This window comes from Manis pentadactyla, chromosome 4 (genome assembly GCF_030020395.1).
Source record: "Manis pentadactyla isolate mManPen7 chromosome 4, mManPen7.hap1, whole genome shotgun sequence".
Lineage (NCBI taxonomy): Eukaryota > Metazoa > Chordata > Mammalia > Pholidota > Manidae > Manis > Manis pentadactyla.
This window is the reverse complement of record NC_080022.1, coordinates 49,605,507-49,623,644: the sequence shown is the minus strand read 5'-3', so window position 1 is coordinate 49,623,644 and position 18,138 is coordinate 49,605,507. Positions and strand designations below refer to the sequence as shown.

Sequence of the window (18,138 nt, the reverse complement as noted above, 5' to 3'; positions counted from 1 at the left end):
CACACACTAAAGGCGGCTGACATTTATTGAACACTCACTATATGCCAGGCTAAGTACTTGACAAGAGCCAGGATGCTTATTAAATGAGATATACAGTGGTTAAGTAATCAGGATTCTAACTTACATGGGGGTCAGACTACACCATGTTTTACTGCTTCCCGTATAATTAGCAAGGCACTATATATATATACCTAGCTGTTGTTGATTTTATACTGTTCTCATTATTGCAGCATCATTCTAAACCAAACACATCTATTGTGCTTAGATCCCACAGATTCTGGTCTTTTTGGGGACCATCCTTGCTCTGTCAACCATCCCTTCCCTCCAGCTGTCACAGGGCACTCAGTAGTAGACATGACAAACTTTGGAACAAGACGTGTTACAGGCACTTTACAATGTTCTCTCTTAACCAACATCATAACCATATGAATGAGGAACGGTTTCTCCATTTCTCAGACGGGGAAGCTGCGAGTCAGAGAGTTCAATGGCAAGGCCAGAGCCACACAGCCAGCCATTGCATCTCATTCTAATTCCCATGAGCTTTTCGAGTATTCACAGACTTCTGTGTTTACAATGCCATTCCTAGAGATAAATACACTAACCCTGTATTTTCCAGACTGTGTGCAGAGGTACCCAGGGCTGCAGCTAACTCAGAAAGGGACTGTTTAAAATTTCAAGAAAAACTTAGTGACACTCAGCATCTTTCAGAGACCGTATGAACTACTAGCTCAAGATAGTTGATCATACCACATTGTTTTTGATGTCATAGCTTTGCAAAACAAGAAGTTTTATTAAACACAAGCTCCAGGTGTGTGGAAGGTATATGGGAACCCTCTGTACTTTCTGCTTAATTTTGCTGTGATCCTGTAACTGCTTTTAAAAATAAAATCTATTAAAACAAAAACAAGCACCACATGAAAATCAGTGTGAAACAAGAGGTGAGAGTGTTGATACCTGGTATCATTCCAAAGTTTGAGAAGTTATGCAGAGCCCGAGAGGCACACATTTCCCATTAGTAATTGTGGTTTTATAAAAGTGAAATAAGATATTATTTTTCTTCATATATATATGTTTATAATATATATAATTTTTCAAACAACTACTAAGTAGTTGGGATGTGAATACTTATTAAGCTGTTTCTAACTATTTAATAAACAGAGTTGTGGTAGTTCTTTTGGCCATGAAAAAAAAATTACTGTGGATAAAAGACTCCATGTATCAAAACATTTGGGAAGCCTCCCTATTTGGCTGCATTAAACCCTTCCAGGATTAAAAATCTGTGTGACATGTTTTCTTCAATCTTGCTGTCCTGTTTGAATTTGTATTTTGAATATTTATTACTGTCTTTTTAAAAGCAAAGCCACTAGTGTCATTCACTCTGGGAATGACACATCGTCTATTATATATCACTCCTTTTGCTTGTCCATACAATTATGCCCTTAATTTTATGTTTTAACTTATAATTATTTTTGTACTTTCCTATTTTCTACTCTACATTATATACTTGAAGACACAGATGTCTTATGCTCTTGCTCATGTGGGTGTATATCTTATACCTCAATTTGTTTCTAAGCATAGGGAAAAACTAGGTGGATGTAGTTTATTATATCCTATTAATTATGGTTACCTCTAGGGGAGTTATTTTATATACATTTTAAGTGGTCAGATTATGAACGGTTATTATTTAGTTTTTTTCAAATAGTTTTTAAGGACACTGATTGGTAAACATAGTTTGTGTAAAGCACCCTATTGCCCTTTGCACAGACAGATGTGGAAACTGCTTCTGGAACAAAGACTTAGGATGGCTTTCTAAGAATTGTTCTTGGAAATCAAGCCAAATTTTATTCATCAGCGTCTAAATGCCGGGCCTGGTGCTACCTGCTTTGTTTACTCTCACAACTGTCTCAGAAAGGTATTATTGTCTTTATTTTATAATAAAGAAATGGCAGTTCAGTTCAGAACTCTTAGAGTCCTACCTGAAGACTTAAAGTTTTAAAACTTACACTCAAGCCAGTCACAAAACCCGTATATTGAATAATACAATTTATGTACAATGTCTGAACTAGAGACAAGAAAGTAGAATTGTGCTTGTCTGGGTCTATGATTATGTCAGTGTGGGAGTGACGGAGGAATGAATAGTTGTGCCTGCTAATAGGTATAGCTTTCTTTTGGGGGATAGACCTGTGATTGTACTAAAATCCAGTGAATTATATACTATAAAAAGTTGATTTTTATGGTACGTAGATTATATCTTAATAAAGCTATTTAAAAGAAAAGAAACAAACTCAAGCTCTCCATTGTTTAAGCCTCAAAGACAATTTCAAAAGTGTCTAATGAACCTTCATGTTACAACTTAATCCAAATAATTCAGAAGGACTCCAGGAAATACTTACAGGCAATAAAGTCTACCTAAAAGAAGTATGTCTAGTGGAACTGTCTAATCCTCTTCAAAAAGTATCATAGCACCTCCTAAAAATATAATTAGAAATTGGAATATTTGAGTGCAGTGAGGCCATAAAAAGGGTGTTATTCGAGTCAGTGCATCCCACATCTAAGCATGAAGAATGCCCACTCAACAAATGTTTGCATATTTGAACATGTATCAGTGACATTCAGTCATGATAGTTGTTCTGGGAAGAAAAACCCTTTTTTAGAAAGAATGTCATATTTTCCTGAGAGAGTTTGAAGGAGGCACGTTACCCATTTGTGTTTTTAACCCACTCTTTGGGTTCCAAGTAAGTTACCGGGAATCTTTTTTGTCATTACTGTTTAATTACCATGGAACCTCTAATCCAGGCCAGAAATTCCTCACTGCCCACATTTCTTTCTACTTCAGAATGCGTATCTAATAGCAACCAATTACTTTTCCTATTTTCTCACTCGGAATCTGTTTGGGGAGCTGGGAATTGCTATCTAACAAAATCGGTAACATCTGTGATGAAGGGCAGCCGAGTGGGGAGAGTTAGCAGGCTAGACAGATTTCCTGCCCAGTCCAGCTCTTTTCCTCCGCAGAGATTGCTCTGGGACAGTTAGTCTGTAAGGCCTCCTCTGACTTTTCTAATGTCTTTCTACCCCTTCCCACCTGCCCTTTTTCTCTGAGATGGAGAAAGAGTTTTGTGCTTAAGAGGTCAAGTAACTTACAGGAACCATTCCAGCCTTCTGAAAGTTTCCGTTTCAAACACATGGAAAACAACTCCGAAGGAACAGCCCCTATTCCGTGTAGCTTCCAGGGATGGCTTTGATTTTCATATTGGCGTGCATCTCACACTCACTATTTTAACTGGCCCTCTGAGAAACTGGGCTCAAGGCCTGAACACTAGTGCTTCTTCACATTTGGACGTAACAGAGCTACTGCTGGGTTTGGAGCTTCAGAAGATTAGAAACCACATTCATTCTTACATCCATCTTTCTGCTACATGCATAAGTCTTCTATCCTATTAAGAAGCACAATTTTCTTCTTGGAAAGCATAGCCAAGATGGAATGGTGTTGGACGATTTTAAGAAAACAAGGGAAAGGAAATGATCCTTTAGAATTTATTAAATTATTTGTTTTGGATTCTTTTCCCTTATTTTATTATTATTGTTATTATTTTTAAAAAACCTATTTTGTGTTCTTTGGCTCAACTGATACCTTGATACAGCTGAGATTTTCAGAAAGGGCAAGTTCAAGGGTGAAAAAGATGGTTTTGCTTTGGGGGAACTAATTTTGTTGTTGTTGAACTGCTTTTCCACTCTTTAGAACAGACAACAAAAGTGTCATTATCTGGTTTAGGGAGCCGCTGATAAATTATTCACATCACTGATAATGACTCTGACCCTTCCTGGGAAATGCTGTGACTTATTTTTCTTCCTTGTAAAAGATGAAATCCCTTTTGTAGATATTTCTGGCACACCTGCATGCTTGAGGCAATCAGGTGTGATGCATTTTGACACACATCCCTTTCCCCCCATCCCCCAGGCTATGGTTTTAAAATACAAGTCTCTGGATATTTGGCCAGAGATTGAGACATGAGTGAATGAGGTTGAGAGAGAGGAAAGTCATCCATAAACTACCTATGACTAAGGATCTGATGCCATGGATCACTTTAACATCTGAATTGATAGTTGTAGGTGTACATGACTTTAAAACTGGAGAAACATTAGGAGCTTAGGCAATATTAATAAGGAGAATAAGCTACTGAGGTGAAACCCAATGAAGACTCTTTACTGAAAGCCTCCTCTATACTGAATACTCAGTGTATATTATCTCATTTAGTTCTCATAATAGTCTTATTTTGTTAATGAGGAAACTGAGTCTCAAACCAGGTTAATTCTTTTCGCTGTCATTTAGTTAGTGGTAAAACTAAAAATTGAATCAAGAATGTAACTCCAAACCCTATGCTGTTAACCATACAACTGTTTCCTAAATTCTACTATGGGGCAAGGAGGATGCTAAGTGGTGGAGTATAAAGGCAAGGCAGTCATTGCTTCATCTTTGATTGCATTGCTGATTCACTGGAAGGAACATTCTGAGGGCCCGTTCTGTGTCGAGGTCTGTGCTGTGCAGGGTCTGCTCTGGTGACTCTGTTTTCAGGAACAAAATTTGGGACATGCCATCTGACATGGACTTTGAATGATGAGTTGGGATAAATGGGATGTTTTGGTACTGCGTGTGAAGAGGAAATATAGGGCTGGTGGGGAAGCCAGCTAGCAAGAGAAAAGAAGCTATAAAAATGCAAGAATGAGTGTCTGAGGGTTTTCACTGTGAAGAAAATGAGGCCAGGTCCAGATGAGATGGATGTTGTGACTCTCTGGTAGTGCCCTGCAGAAAACTGTTCATTTGGAGCCAAGATGGGCCGGCAGAGTAGCTGGAGGACAGTAGAAGCTAGAGCTCTGCCAATGACTTTTGTTGGTGAAAAAGTCCAGGCACTCCCTTCTCTGCCTGGAACATCTGTGGAGTGAACTAACCCGGGAGTGAAGCAGGGAGAGGTGTGAAGTTAGGCTTATTACAGTCCTCCCCATGCCAAGTGGCTGGGAATGACCATATCTATTCTATTGAAGCATTGTGTGTGATCTAACAGGCAAAATATTTGTAGAAAAACTGTTGGCAAATTAACCTTCATGAATACGAATTGTTTCTACCCTTTAATAGTGGAAAACTTTCCTTCATTGTCAAGAACACATTCGGGTTCCAGTTTCCAACTCTGACTCTTCCGTGGCTTTTCTTGGCAGAGGAAGCCACAACTGTCACTCAATAAGAGGTCTTTCCTTCCCCGTCTCTGCTACATAGTGTGTTGTTAGTCAAACTGCTCTTTTCAACAGGATGTAGGAAATCAGGAGGGAAATATTTCTCTATCTCCCCAAGGAAGGTAGAGAAATGATGATAAAATATTTAAAAGCATTTGTCTAATAAATCACAAGAGGCAATTGGAGGAGAGGCAAGTTTGCTATAAGTCAAAGACAGGCAAGTTCAGCCTGAAGTCTTCCTTGTAAGGCTAGATCTCTTCAAGGAATTTGTTCAACTCATTAGACTTTGATCACCCATGCTGTCCACTCTGCAACGTAACAAGTGTCAATTAGGATAGGCTATGTTATGCTGCAATAAGAAACATCCTCATATCTCAATGGATTTAAACCTAATGTTTATTTCACACCCAAGGTACATGTTCAATACAAGTCAACAGCAGACCTTTGCTCATCTTAAAATGGAGAGAAGGCAGGTTTCTGTGGGAAAGAAAATTAATGTATATGAATATCCCAGCATATGTTAAAGCTCAACAAGGAGCTGCTCTTGTGGGAAGTTCCTTTGCACTTTAAGAGACTATCCAAAGAAATAATTATTCTGAGACAAGTCCTTCCATCTTCATGGGGTGTTGTGTGAAATACTTTAAGCCTCAAAAGACTATTGCTTTGACAAACTGGGCTGATGACCCTGTAGCTTAGCAAACATCATGCAAGTGAGTAGAACACAGGCATATGAAAGGCATGAGCATCCTTCACTTTGTTTGGGCAAAAGGCACATCTCTCCATCTTCTCCAGCTTTATAGGACAGATCAGGAGTCCAACAGTGCTTCATTTCCTCCAGCCAAGCCTGATATCAAATATTTGCCTGACTTTGTTGCTTTCAGAAATAATTAGGTGTTGAAAGCTCTGACTAGAAGGATTAGAGATATGAATAACAACTTGACAGATCAAATCAAATACATTCTGATTTGATTACATTACTAAGTCAATTATTATTTCTTGTCACATTAATTATGGCAAGAGTTATAAATGTGTCTTCCAATAACTCCCTAACTAAATCATAATGGCCACATCCCAGTGGTGAATCTGTGTAAGATCAGGTGTACATATTTGTGTTGAAAGTGGAAGAGGGCTGGGAAGAAGGGAAAGATTTTTATATTAATTTATTTATTGAATATTATTAAGCACTCTCTTTGTGTTAGGTATTGGACTTAGTCATAGATGTTGAGGGAATAACATAAAAGATTCAGCCCCTAAAGGAGCTCATAGTTTCAAGGGTAAGGCAAGTCTGTCAACACACAAGTCCATTTTAAGATGCAGAAAGGAGGTGAAAGGCATAGTGAAAGAGTGAGAGAGGCTTAATTCTGATGGTGTACTCAGAGAGGTCTTTATACAGGATTTTCTGTTTGGATCTCATGTTACCTTGCATCAGTTCTACCTAGAAACTGGCTAGAAAATATTTTGCTGAACAGGAATAAATGACCAGGAACAGAGTGAAAGAATGCATTGAGATCTACAGATCAATCACATTGTCACTCTGCCCCCAACAATACATACACCCAAAATTTTCAAAGTTGAATGAAAACATAAAGGGTTATTTTGGTGTATGAGTGTGCTTGTATTGAGTTTGAGGGTCCCTCCCATGGCTAAACACATCTTGCTATCTTAGTTCATTTAACTCTCATATGCTCTTCTTTAAGCAGATAATATTCTGTTATTTGAATATAGGATATTGAGAACTGCTAGGGTTGAATAACTTGCCACAGTCACAGAGCTGGTATATGGCAGCACTAAGACTCAGACTTGGTTATCGCTGATTTCAAAGATACTCCATTTTAATTATGGAACAATTTAAAATGTGGTACTACTTTTCCCAGTGTGGGTCAGAGCAAGTAAGTGACTTGCTCAAGATCATAAAGCAGCTTTAGTGGCAGAGCTGGAATTTGGATTCCAAACACATAACTTTAAGTAACTTTATTCTCTTTTCAAACTATGTATTAAGCCATAGCATGCAGTTCTGGGCATCTTGTAATCTGATAGGTATGATACAAAGCGAGTGATGCAGAACAGGCCTAAGTTTTGAGAAAAACAAACTGCTCTTTCTAGATGCTTTTCAGGAATTCAACCATAATGTCAAATTCTAAATGCTAATTTTACTTTCTTATTTAATGGAGAAAAGTGGGGTAAAGAGAAAGGACTCAAGCACTCTGCTAAGAAAAACAATAATAATTACAGTAACAGCTGCCATGTGTTCTGCATATATTTTAAAGCACCACAGCAATTTCCATGGATTGACATGTTTAATCTCCATAACAACCCTAGCAAGGAGGTTCCATTATGATTCTCACCCTATGGAAGTGGAAACGGAGGAGCTGTGAGGTTTAATCTTTAGCCCTGGGTCACAAAATCAAAAAGTGGCAACAGTCATCGTATAAATCTCATGCTCATTCTTTACAAATGTTCTCTCATTTAACACTGGATGTAATCATATGAAATCTTCCCATTGCCATTTTCCAGATGAGGAAACTGAGGCTCTGAGAAGGAGAATGAAAAGGTCACCAAGAGCAAGTGGCAAAGATAGGATTTTAAACCCATGACTCTGAGTTTCTTTGGGGTACTGGTAGCCTGCTAGACCAGAAGTCTGTTTTGAAAAGTACAGTTGGTTATCAACAAGATCTTCATGAGATCCATATGGCATGGTGGAAACATAAAGGTTGGCTGCTCTTGAATCTATTAGTCATAGCTTGAGTAAATCTATTTCTCAGTCTTGTATCATCTGTAGCTCTTTTTAACTCTTGACTAAAGATTTCAACCATGGGGTAAATCCCACCTGTTATCTGAATTATCCTAAACCAAATCAGACCATGTCATATTTGAAACCTCATACCCACCAACAGGTTCAAACTAGAATTTATCTTATTCCTTTTAAAAAGTAGCTGTAGAATAGGCACAGCAGCCTACAGCCTGTAAATAAAAACTCTAGAGTTAACTGTACGGGTTCAAGTTTTGGTTTAATTCATTTCTATTTGCATGACCTTGGGCAAACTATTGATCCTCTCTGGGGTGCACATTTTCTGATGCCTATCATAGTTAACGGTGAAGTCCCACCTCTAGTTATGGCCTTAAAGCTGTATATGACCCCCAGACCACTCAGAGATCATCATTCACTACCTAATTCATTCTGGCACCCTTCTAAATCTTGCTTTCTATGCACCTAGACCAGTAGCTGGCACATTGTGTCACACAAAATTTTCCCTCTGGTATCATGATGGGGCCATCCTCATGACTTTAAGAATTTGCAGATTTCTGATCTCCATGGATATCAAAATGAGAGAGGACAAAGCCTGACTTTTCACACCTCACAGACCACCCTCCTACTGGCTTTTGTTGCATGTGCCCAAAGAAGATGCAATACCACCGCTGCTCTGCTTTACCCTGCTTTCCTTCCCTTTCTCAGCACCTGCCCAAGATTCAGTATCAATTGCTGTTGATGTATATGAGTTATATGTCACTTAAAGTATGTCAACAACCAGTCCAAAGGATGTTTTCTAGAGTTGCATCCTTGGACCTCTCTCACCCAGTATTTTCTATCTCTTGGTAAGATTATGAAAGATTGAGCCTAAGGTTTGATGAGATATTTTAAGGTAAATTAATGTAATGGATATAGTCAGAATTTGAATGGGAACTGAATTACCTTCCTATTTTAGGATCTCATTTCTGTGATTCTACTTACTGGGGTTTTCTGGGAATAAGTTATTTTATTTATAAAATAAAATTATAAACCCTTCTTGTCTGAAGTTAAGAGATCACTAAAAATGATGTCTCAAGATTCCATCCACTTCTAAGATACATTACTGTGGGACTGGTAGTTTTACATTTTGTGGTTTGTAATGATGGCTGTTGGCCCAACCTGCTCCCAAATTCAAGATTATGCAGCAAATGCTCACTCACTCTTTAGTATTTACATAATTAGTCCCTAACAGAATTTATTTTGCTCTAATTTCTCAGACTTTATAGACTAATTTTGTATCTTGCCAGAAGTCAAAGATCTTTCTAATAATCTGTACTCAAGAGGAAAACAGAGCTTCCTATATGTGATGGCTGAAACAATTTGGTCCAAATGGTTGATGCCACAGGCAAAAATATCCCAAGATTGTTCACTTGAAAATTATGACTTTTTTTCAGGATTTTACATTGCATTATTTGTTTTATGGACTATTCAGTATGCATTGCACCAACACTAATTACTGCACTAATAAGTCAGTGTGTTACTAAGATGTTTTGCCACTGTAATTATAGCCACATGTTGTTGTCCCTCCTCAAATAGTCCAGGCTTAATTGCATCATTTTTCAGGAGAATTTATGTGGTACAGCTTAATTCAAAATTAGTACATGAATAAATGAAGTGCAAACTATTTTCTGCACTGACTCACATGATGCAGAATAAATGTTCTAGAGAGGAGAGTAGTCAAGCTTTCTTGCTCCCAGTTGTCCGTGGTAATTTCCACAATGAGCCTGTAGTGCTGATTTAGGGAATGAAGGTCACAAAATGGCAGAAAAATCGGGTGGATATGTAGAAGCAGTGTTGTGCAAGGTGCTGGGCACACAGGGTTCAGACTGCCGTTCACTTGTCATATGGCTCTTGCTCTTTCAGATGGGGCCTCAATTTCCTCATCCAAAAATTGAGCAAGTTGTTCAAATGATCTCTGGTTCTCTCTGGCTCTTTCATGTAATAATGGTTTACTTCTACTAGTATAGTTCTCTGAAAGTAATATGAAAAGTCTGCCTGTCCTGAAGAGGATTATTATTCTCTCCCATGCTAGAAATTAACAGTGACGCCTGAAATAGAGAAAAACCCAAGTCATTTTCTTTTCACACTAAAGACACATGACATTTATTACAAAAACCAAAAAATCAAAACACAAGACTTCTATCTACATCATTAAAAGCAATTAAAATGGAATGTCCAAAAACAGAAATGAAATTGCCAAATGGGCCGGAAATTTCAGTGGTACCTTTTAGTAAACATAGGTCATTTAAATTCTACAAGCCACCCCCATTCCCAGAATTAGCTTATATAATACTACCTTATACTTTCATTGTTTATTTTTTTTCCTCCCATCTCTTCCTTTTTCCTTTCCTTCCCACTTATAAAATTGGCCTTGTGTTCATGAATATGTGTTACTATCCTGGTCTTTGAAAGTTGACCTCCCTCTGCTGTTCGACTTGTATGTTGGATTGGAAGAAAGGTCATCATCTTATGCCTCTTATCCTCTACACTTAAATTGTTCTTTAGACTGCAGTGTTAAGTTCTAATACTTTTAACTAAATTCTGCTGGCTGTAGGGTGGTGTAGAACATGGCCCCTCTCTTCCACAGAACACTCAGGCAGAGCAGCAGGCTGTAGTTAGATGAGGCAGAGTAACAGTTCCTGCCCAAGAGCTCCTGCTAACCACTCATGAGGACTGAATGGAAAGAGAAAAAGGACAAGAAAAAGAGAAGTTAACTATCAAGAGCCAAATGCTGTCGGTGGCTTCAAATTGTGTCTTGCTTCTACCCCATTTGGGAAAATCTCTGAAACTTGGTTTCCTCATCTGTAAATTAGAAATCATCTCACTTGCAGGATTAAGTGAATAATGTATAAAGCATGTGTCTCACAGACCCTTTAAAACTTGTTGGTTTTCTATGTTCTTAAAGGCAAACTAATACATATATGCACATTAATTCCTTCTTTCAAAAATGTATTCCAAGGTGGAGCCAAGATGGCAGCGTGAGTAGAGCAGTGGAAATCTCCTCCCAAAACCACATATATCTATGAAAATATAACAAAGACAACTCTTCCTAGAATAGAGACCAGAGGACACAGGACAACATCCAGACCACGTCCACACCTTCGAGAACCCAGCGCCTTGCGAAGGGGGTAAGATACAAGCCCTGGCCCCACGGGATCCAAGCGCCCCTCCCCCCAGCTCCCGGCGGGAGAAGAGCAGGCAGAGCGGGAGGGAGACGGAGCCCAGGACTGCTAAACACCCAGCCCCAGCCATCCGCACCAGAGCGCAGACACAGTGCATGCATGGGGTCCTGAATACTAGGGTAACAAGGCAGCAAGACCGGTGAGCGGGTGTCTGAGGCCGGCGCGGGAGAACAAAGAAACGGGAGCGGCCAATTTTTTTTTTTGGCAAGTGCTTTTTGGAAGTCTTAAAGGGACAGGGACCCCAATACTAGGGAAACTGGGCAACAAGACCAGTGAGCAGGTGTCCGAGGCTGGCACCTGAGGACAAAGAAAATCGAGAGTTTTTTTTTTAATTATTAATTTAATTTCTTTTTTTGTTGTTGCTGTTGTTTTGGTTTGGTGAATGCTTTTTGGAAGTCTTAAAGGGGCAGGGTGGGACACTTAGTCCAGAGGCAGGGACTCTGGAGATCTCTGGGCACTCTAACCCCCTGGGCAGCAGGGAGCACAGAGGCCGGTTACAGAGATAAATAGCCTCCCAACCGGTCCCCCTCCAATGGGGCTCCACCATTTTGGAGCCGCCCGAGCCAGGCCACGCCCACAGCAACAGTGAAGATAAACTCCATAGCAGCCGGGCAGGAAGCAGAAGCCCTGTATGAATGCAGCTGTCCAGCACAAGCCACTAGAGGTCGCTGTTCTCCCAGGAGAGGAAGGCCACAAGCCAACAAGAAGGAAAGCTCTTCCAGCCGTCACTCGTACCAGCCCTGCAAACTATCTCTATCACCATGAAAAGGCAAAACTACAGGCAGACAAAGATCACAGAGTCAAAACCTGAGAAGGAGACAGACCTAACCAGTCTTCCTGAAAAAGAATTCAAAATAAAAATCATGAACATGCTGATGGAGATGCAGAGAAAAATGCAAGAGCAATGGGATGAAGTCCGGAGGGAGATCACAGATGCCAGGAAAGTGATTACAGAAGTGAAACAAACCCTGGAAGGATTTATAAGCAGAATGGATAAGATGCAAGAGGCCATTGAAGGAATAGAAACCAGAGAACAGGAACGCATAGAAGCTGACATAGAGAGAGATAAAAGGATCTCCAGGAACGAAACAATACTAAGAGAACTGTGTGACCAATCCAAAAGGAACAATATCCATATTATAGGGGTACCAGAAGAAGAAGATAGAGGAAAAGGGATAGAAAGTGTCTTTGAAGAAATAATTGCTGAAAACTTCCCCACACTGGGGGAGGAAATAATTGAACAGACCACGGAAATACACAGAACCCCCAACAGAAAAGATCCAAGGAGGAGAACACCAAGACACATAATAATTAAAATGGCAAAGATCAAGGACAAGGAAAGAGTTTTAAAGGCAGCTAGAGAGAAAAAGGTCACGTATAAAGGAAAACCCATCAGGCTATCATCAGACTTCTCGACAGAAACCCTACAGGCCAGAAGAGAATGGCATGATATATTTAATACAATGAAACAGAAGGGCCTTGAACCAAGGATACTGTATCCAGCACGACTATCATTTAAATATGATGGTGGGATTAAACAATTCCAAGACAAGCAAAAGCTGAGGGAATTTGCTTCCCACAAACCACCTCTACAGGGCATCTTACAGGGACTGCTCTATATGGGAGCACTCCTAAAAAGAGCACAGAAAAAAACACACAACATATGAAGAAAGGAGGAGGAGGAATAAGAAGGGAGAGAAGAAAAGAATCTCCAGACAGTGTATATAACAGCTGAATAAGCGAGCTAAGTTAGGAAGTAAGATACTAAAGAGGATAACCTTGAACCTTTGGTAACCACGAATTTAAAGCCTGCAATGGCAATAAGTACATATCTCTCAATAGTCACCCTAAATGTAAATGGACTGAATGCACCAATCAAAAGACACAGAGTAATAGAATGGATAAAAAGGCAAGACCCATCTATATGCTGTTTACAAGAAACTCACCTCAAACCCAAAGACATGCACAGACTAAAAGTCAAGGGATGGAAAAACATATTTCAGGCAAACAACAGCAAGAAGAAAGCAGGGGTTGCAGTACTAGTATCAGACAAAATAGACTTCAAAACAAAGAAAGTAACAAGAGATAAAGAAGGACATTACATAATAATGAAGGTCTCAGTCCAACAAGAGGATATAACCATTCTAAATATACATGCACCCAACACAGGAGCACCAGCATATGTGAAACAAATACTAAGAGAACTAAAGGGGGAAATAGACTGCAATGCATTCATTTTAGGAGACTTCAACACACCACTCACCCCAAAGGATAGATCCACTGGGCAGAAAATAAGTAAGGACACGGAGGCACTGAACAACACAGTAGAACAGATGGACCTAATAGATATCTATAGAACTCTACATCCAAAAGCAACAGGATATACATCCTTCTCAAGTGCACATGGAACATTCTCCAGAATAGACGACATACTAGCCCACAAAAAGAGCCTCAGTAAACTCCAAAATATTGAAATTCTACCAACCAATTTTTCAGATGACAAAGGTACAAAACTAGAAATAAATTCTACGAAGAAAACAAAAAGGCTCACAAACACATGGAGGCTTAACAACATGCTTCTAAATAATCAATGGAAAAACGAACAAATCAAAATAGAGATCAAGGAATATATAGAAACAAATGACAACAACAACACAAAGCCCCAACTTCTGTGGAAAGCAGTGAAAGCAGTCTTAAGAGGAAAGTATATAGCGATCCAGGCACACTTGAAGTAGGAAGAACAATTCCAAATGAATAGTCTGACATCACAATTATCGAAAGTGGAAAAAGAAGAACAAATGAGGCCTAAAGTCAGCAGAAGGAGGGACATAATAAAGATCAGAGAAGAAATAAACAAAATTGAGAAGAATAAAACAATAGCAAAAATCAATGAAACCAAGAGCTGGTTCTTTGAGAAAATAAACAAAATAGATAAGCCTCTAGCCAAACTTATTAAGAGAAAAAGAGAATCAACACAAATCAGCAGAATCAGAAATGAGAACGGGAAAATCATGACAGACTCCACAGAAATGCAAAGAATCATTAAAGACTACTATGAAAACCTATATGCCAACAAGCTGGAAAACCTAGAAGAAATGGACAACTTCCTAGAAAAATACAACCTTCCAAGAATGACCAAAGAAGAAACACAAAAGTTAAACAAACCAATTACGAACAAAGAAATTGAAATGGTAATCAAAAAACTACCCAAGAGCAAAACACCTGGGCTGGACGGATTTACCTTGGAATTTTATCAGACACACAGAGAAGACATAATACCCATTGTCCTTAAAGTTTTCCAAAAAATAAAAGAGGAGGGAATACTCCCAAACTCATTCTATGTAGCCAACATCACCCTAATACTAAAACCAGGGAAAGACCCCACCAAAAAAGAAAATTACAGACCAATATCCCTGATGAATGTAGATGCAAAAATACTCAATAAAATATTAACAAACCGAATTCAACAGTATATCAAAAGGATCATACACCATGACCAAGTGGGATTCATCCCAGGGATGCAAGGATGGTACAACATTCGAAAATCCATCAACATCATCCACCACATTAACAAAAAGAAAGACAAAAAACCCATGATCATCTCCATAGATGCTGAAAAAGCATTGGACAAAATTCAACATCCGTTCATGATAAAAACTCTCAGCAAAATGGGAATAGACGGCAAGTACCTCAACATAATAAAGGCCATATATGATAAACCCACAGCCAACATTATACTGAACAGTGAGAAGCTGAAAACTTTTCCTCTGAGATCGGGAACTACACAGGGATGCCCACTCTCCCCACTGTTATTTAACATAGTACTGGAGGTCCTAGCCACGGCAATCAGACAAAACAAAGAAATACAAGGAATCCAGATTGGTAAAGAAGAAGTTAAACTGTCACTATTTGCAGATGATATGATATTGTACATAAAAAACTCTAAAGACTCCACCCCAAAACTACTAGAACTGATATCGGAGTACAGCAGAGTTGCAGGATACAAAATTAACACACAGAAATCTGTGGCTTTCCTATACACAAACAATGAACCAATAGAAAGAGAAATCAGGAAAATAATTCCATTCAAAATTGCATCAAAAAGAATAAAATACCTAGGAATAAACCTAACCAAGGAAGTGAAAGACCTATACCCTGAAAACTGCAAGTCACTCTTAAGAGAAATTAAAGGGGACACTAACAGATGGAAACTCATCCTATGCTCATGGCTAGGATGAATTAATATCGTCAAAATGGCCATCCTGCCCAAAGCAATATACAGATTTGATGCAATCCCTATCAAACGACCAGCAACATTCTTCAATGAACTGGAACAAATAATTCAAAAATTCATATGGAAACACCAAAGACCCCAAATAGCCAAAGCAATCCTGAGAAAGAAGAAGAAACTAGGGGGGAATCTCACTCCCCAACTTCAACCTCTACTACAAAGCCATAGTAATCAAGACAATTTGGTTCTGGCACAAGAACAGAGCCACAGACCAGTGGAGCAGACTAAAGACTCCAGACATTAACCCAAACATATATGGTCAACTAATATTTGATAAAGGAACCATGGACATACAATGGAGAAATGACAGTCTCTTCAACAGATGGTGCTGGCAAAACTGGACAGCTACATGTAGGAGAATGAAACTGGACCATTGTCTAACCCCATACACAAAAGTAAATTCAAAATGGATCAAAGACCTGAATATAAGTCATGAAACCATAAAACTCTTAGAAAAAAACATAGGCAAAAACCTTTTAGACATAAACATGAGTGACCTCTTCTTGAACATATCTCCCCGGGCAAGGAAAACAACAGCAAAAATGAACAAGTGGGACTATATTAAGCTGAAAAGCTTCTGTACAGCAAAAGACACCATCAATAGAACAAAAAGGAACCCTATAGTATGGGAGAATATATTTGAAAATGACACATCCGATAAAGGCTTGATGTCCAAAATACATAAAGAGCTCACCCGCCTCAACAAACAAAAAACAAACAATCCACTTAAAAAATGGGCAGAGGAACTGAACAGACAGTTCTCCAAAAAAGAAATTCAGATGGACAACAGACACAAGAAAAGATGTTCCACATCGCTAATTATCAGAGAAATGCAAATTAAAACTACAATGAGATATCACCTCACACCAGTAAGGATGGCTACCATTCAAAAGACAAACAACAACAAATGTTGCGAGGCTGTGGAGAAAGGGGAACCCTCCTACACTGCTGGTGGGAATGTAAATTAGTTCAACCATTGTGGAAAGCAGTATGGAGGTTCCTCAAAATGCTCAAAATAAACTTACCATTTGACCCAGGAATTCCGCTCCTAGGAATTTACCCTAAGAACGCAGCACTCAAGTTTGTAAAAGACAGATGCACCCCTATATTTATCGCAGCACTATTTACAATAGCCAAGAATTGGAAGCAACCCAAGTGTCCATCAGTAGATGATTGGATAAAGAAAATGTGGTACATATACACAATGGAATATTACTCAGCCATAAGAAGAAAACAAATCCTACCATTTGCAGCAACATGTATGGAGCTAGAGGCTATTATGCTCAATGAAATAAGCCAAGCAGAGAAAGAGAAATACCAAATGATTTCACTCATCTGTGGAGTATAAAAACAAAGGAAAAACTGAAAGAAGAAAACAGCAGCAGAATCACAGAACCCAAGAATGGACTAACAGGTACCAAAGGGAAAGGGACTGGGGAGGATGGGTGGGTAGGGAGGGATACGGCGGGGGGAAGACGAAGGGGGGTATTAAGATTAGCATGCAAAAAGAGAGGCGTGGGAGAAAGGGGAGGGCTGTACAACACAGAGAAGACAAGTAGTGATTCTACAGCATTTTGCTATGCTGATGGACAGTGACTGTAAAGGGGTTTATAGGGGGGACCTGGTATAGGGGAGAGCTTAGTAAACATAATATTCTTCATGTAATTGTAGATTAATGATAACAAAAAAAAAGAAGGGGGGATTACTCCCTGATAGGATAAAACTAACTGTAAATCAACGATTAATGCATGCTTTAAATATCTTTAATTTTGACCATTTAAAGGGGGTCAGATGATCAGCTATGGAAGTACATTTTTCTGATAATATTCCTTTCTCTTAAAAAAAGCAGATCCTATGTGGTGACCTCCAATAAGTTCTTCACAATGGTATAAAGGGCATATCAAAGTGTGGGCAAAGGGTCTGTTTGTGTTTATACAGAGGATCAAAGCCCAATTTGGCTCCCAAGAAAACGAAATAAGATACGATATGAAGAAGAAGTTCCAACATCAACATACTCTGAAAGTGTCATTCCAGAAGATGATCACCAAAAAATGTCAACAAAGATCCTGGCACTGTTGCAGTTGTAGCTGCATTCATCCCACTGGTTCCTGGACTTGCCATTGGAATGAAGAAGGAGATATCTAAGCTGGCCTGTGCATACAGTAAAACAACAAATTTGACTGGATCTATACTGTTGGAACTCAACCAAGAATTAGGAGAAGTGCATGTTGCAGTGCTCCAAAATCTTGAGACTACAGACTATCTACTGTTAAAAGAACATATGGGATGTAAACAGTTTCCAGGAATGTGTTGTTTTAAATTGTCTGATTTTTCTCAAACTATTTAAATTCAGTTAGACAATATCCATCATATCATAGATAAGTTTTCACAAATGCTTAGGGTGCCTAACTGGTTTTCTTGGTTTCACTGGAGATGGCTGGTAATTGTAGGTCTGCTTTGGTTATGTAGCTGTATTCCTATTATGTTAATGTGTGTGCGCAATTTAATTAGTAGTTTAAAACCTATACATGCTTAAGTTACTCTACAAAAAGATATGTCAAAGAAATAACCAATCTTCCCATGTTTTCTTCCGTCTGCTACTTCTATAGCTTTACTTCTTCCTTCCTAATTATAACCCTTTAGTAGAATTC

At 38.9% G+C, this 18,138-nt stretch overlaps 1 protein-coding gene across 2 annotated transcripts in view; it reads left to right on the top strand.

Moving 5' to 3' along the window:
- L1TD1 (LINE1 type transposase domain containing 1) overlaps positions 1 to 13,237 on the top strand; it is a 65,080-nt gene extending 51,843 nt beyond the window's left edge. Inside the window, exons 1-2 of one of the 2 annotated variants that reach the window (XM_057500253.1) lie at positions 10,988 to 11,142; positions 11,877 to 13,237. In XM_057500253.1, coding sequence (XP_057356236.1) covers positions 11,958 to 12,863 — 906 coding nt within the window. In that variant the 5' untranslated portion in view covers positions 10,988 to 11,142; positions 11,877 to 11,957 and the 3' untranslated portion in view covers positions 12,864 to 13,237. Of the gene's footprint in view, positions 1 to 10,987; positions 11,143 to 11,876 lie in introns of those variants that run through there. The other variant, XM_057500254.1, reaches the window with a different exon arrangement.
- Positions 13,238 to 18,138: the final 4,901 nt, after the last annotated feature.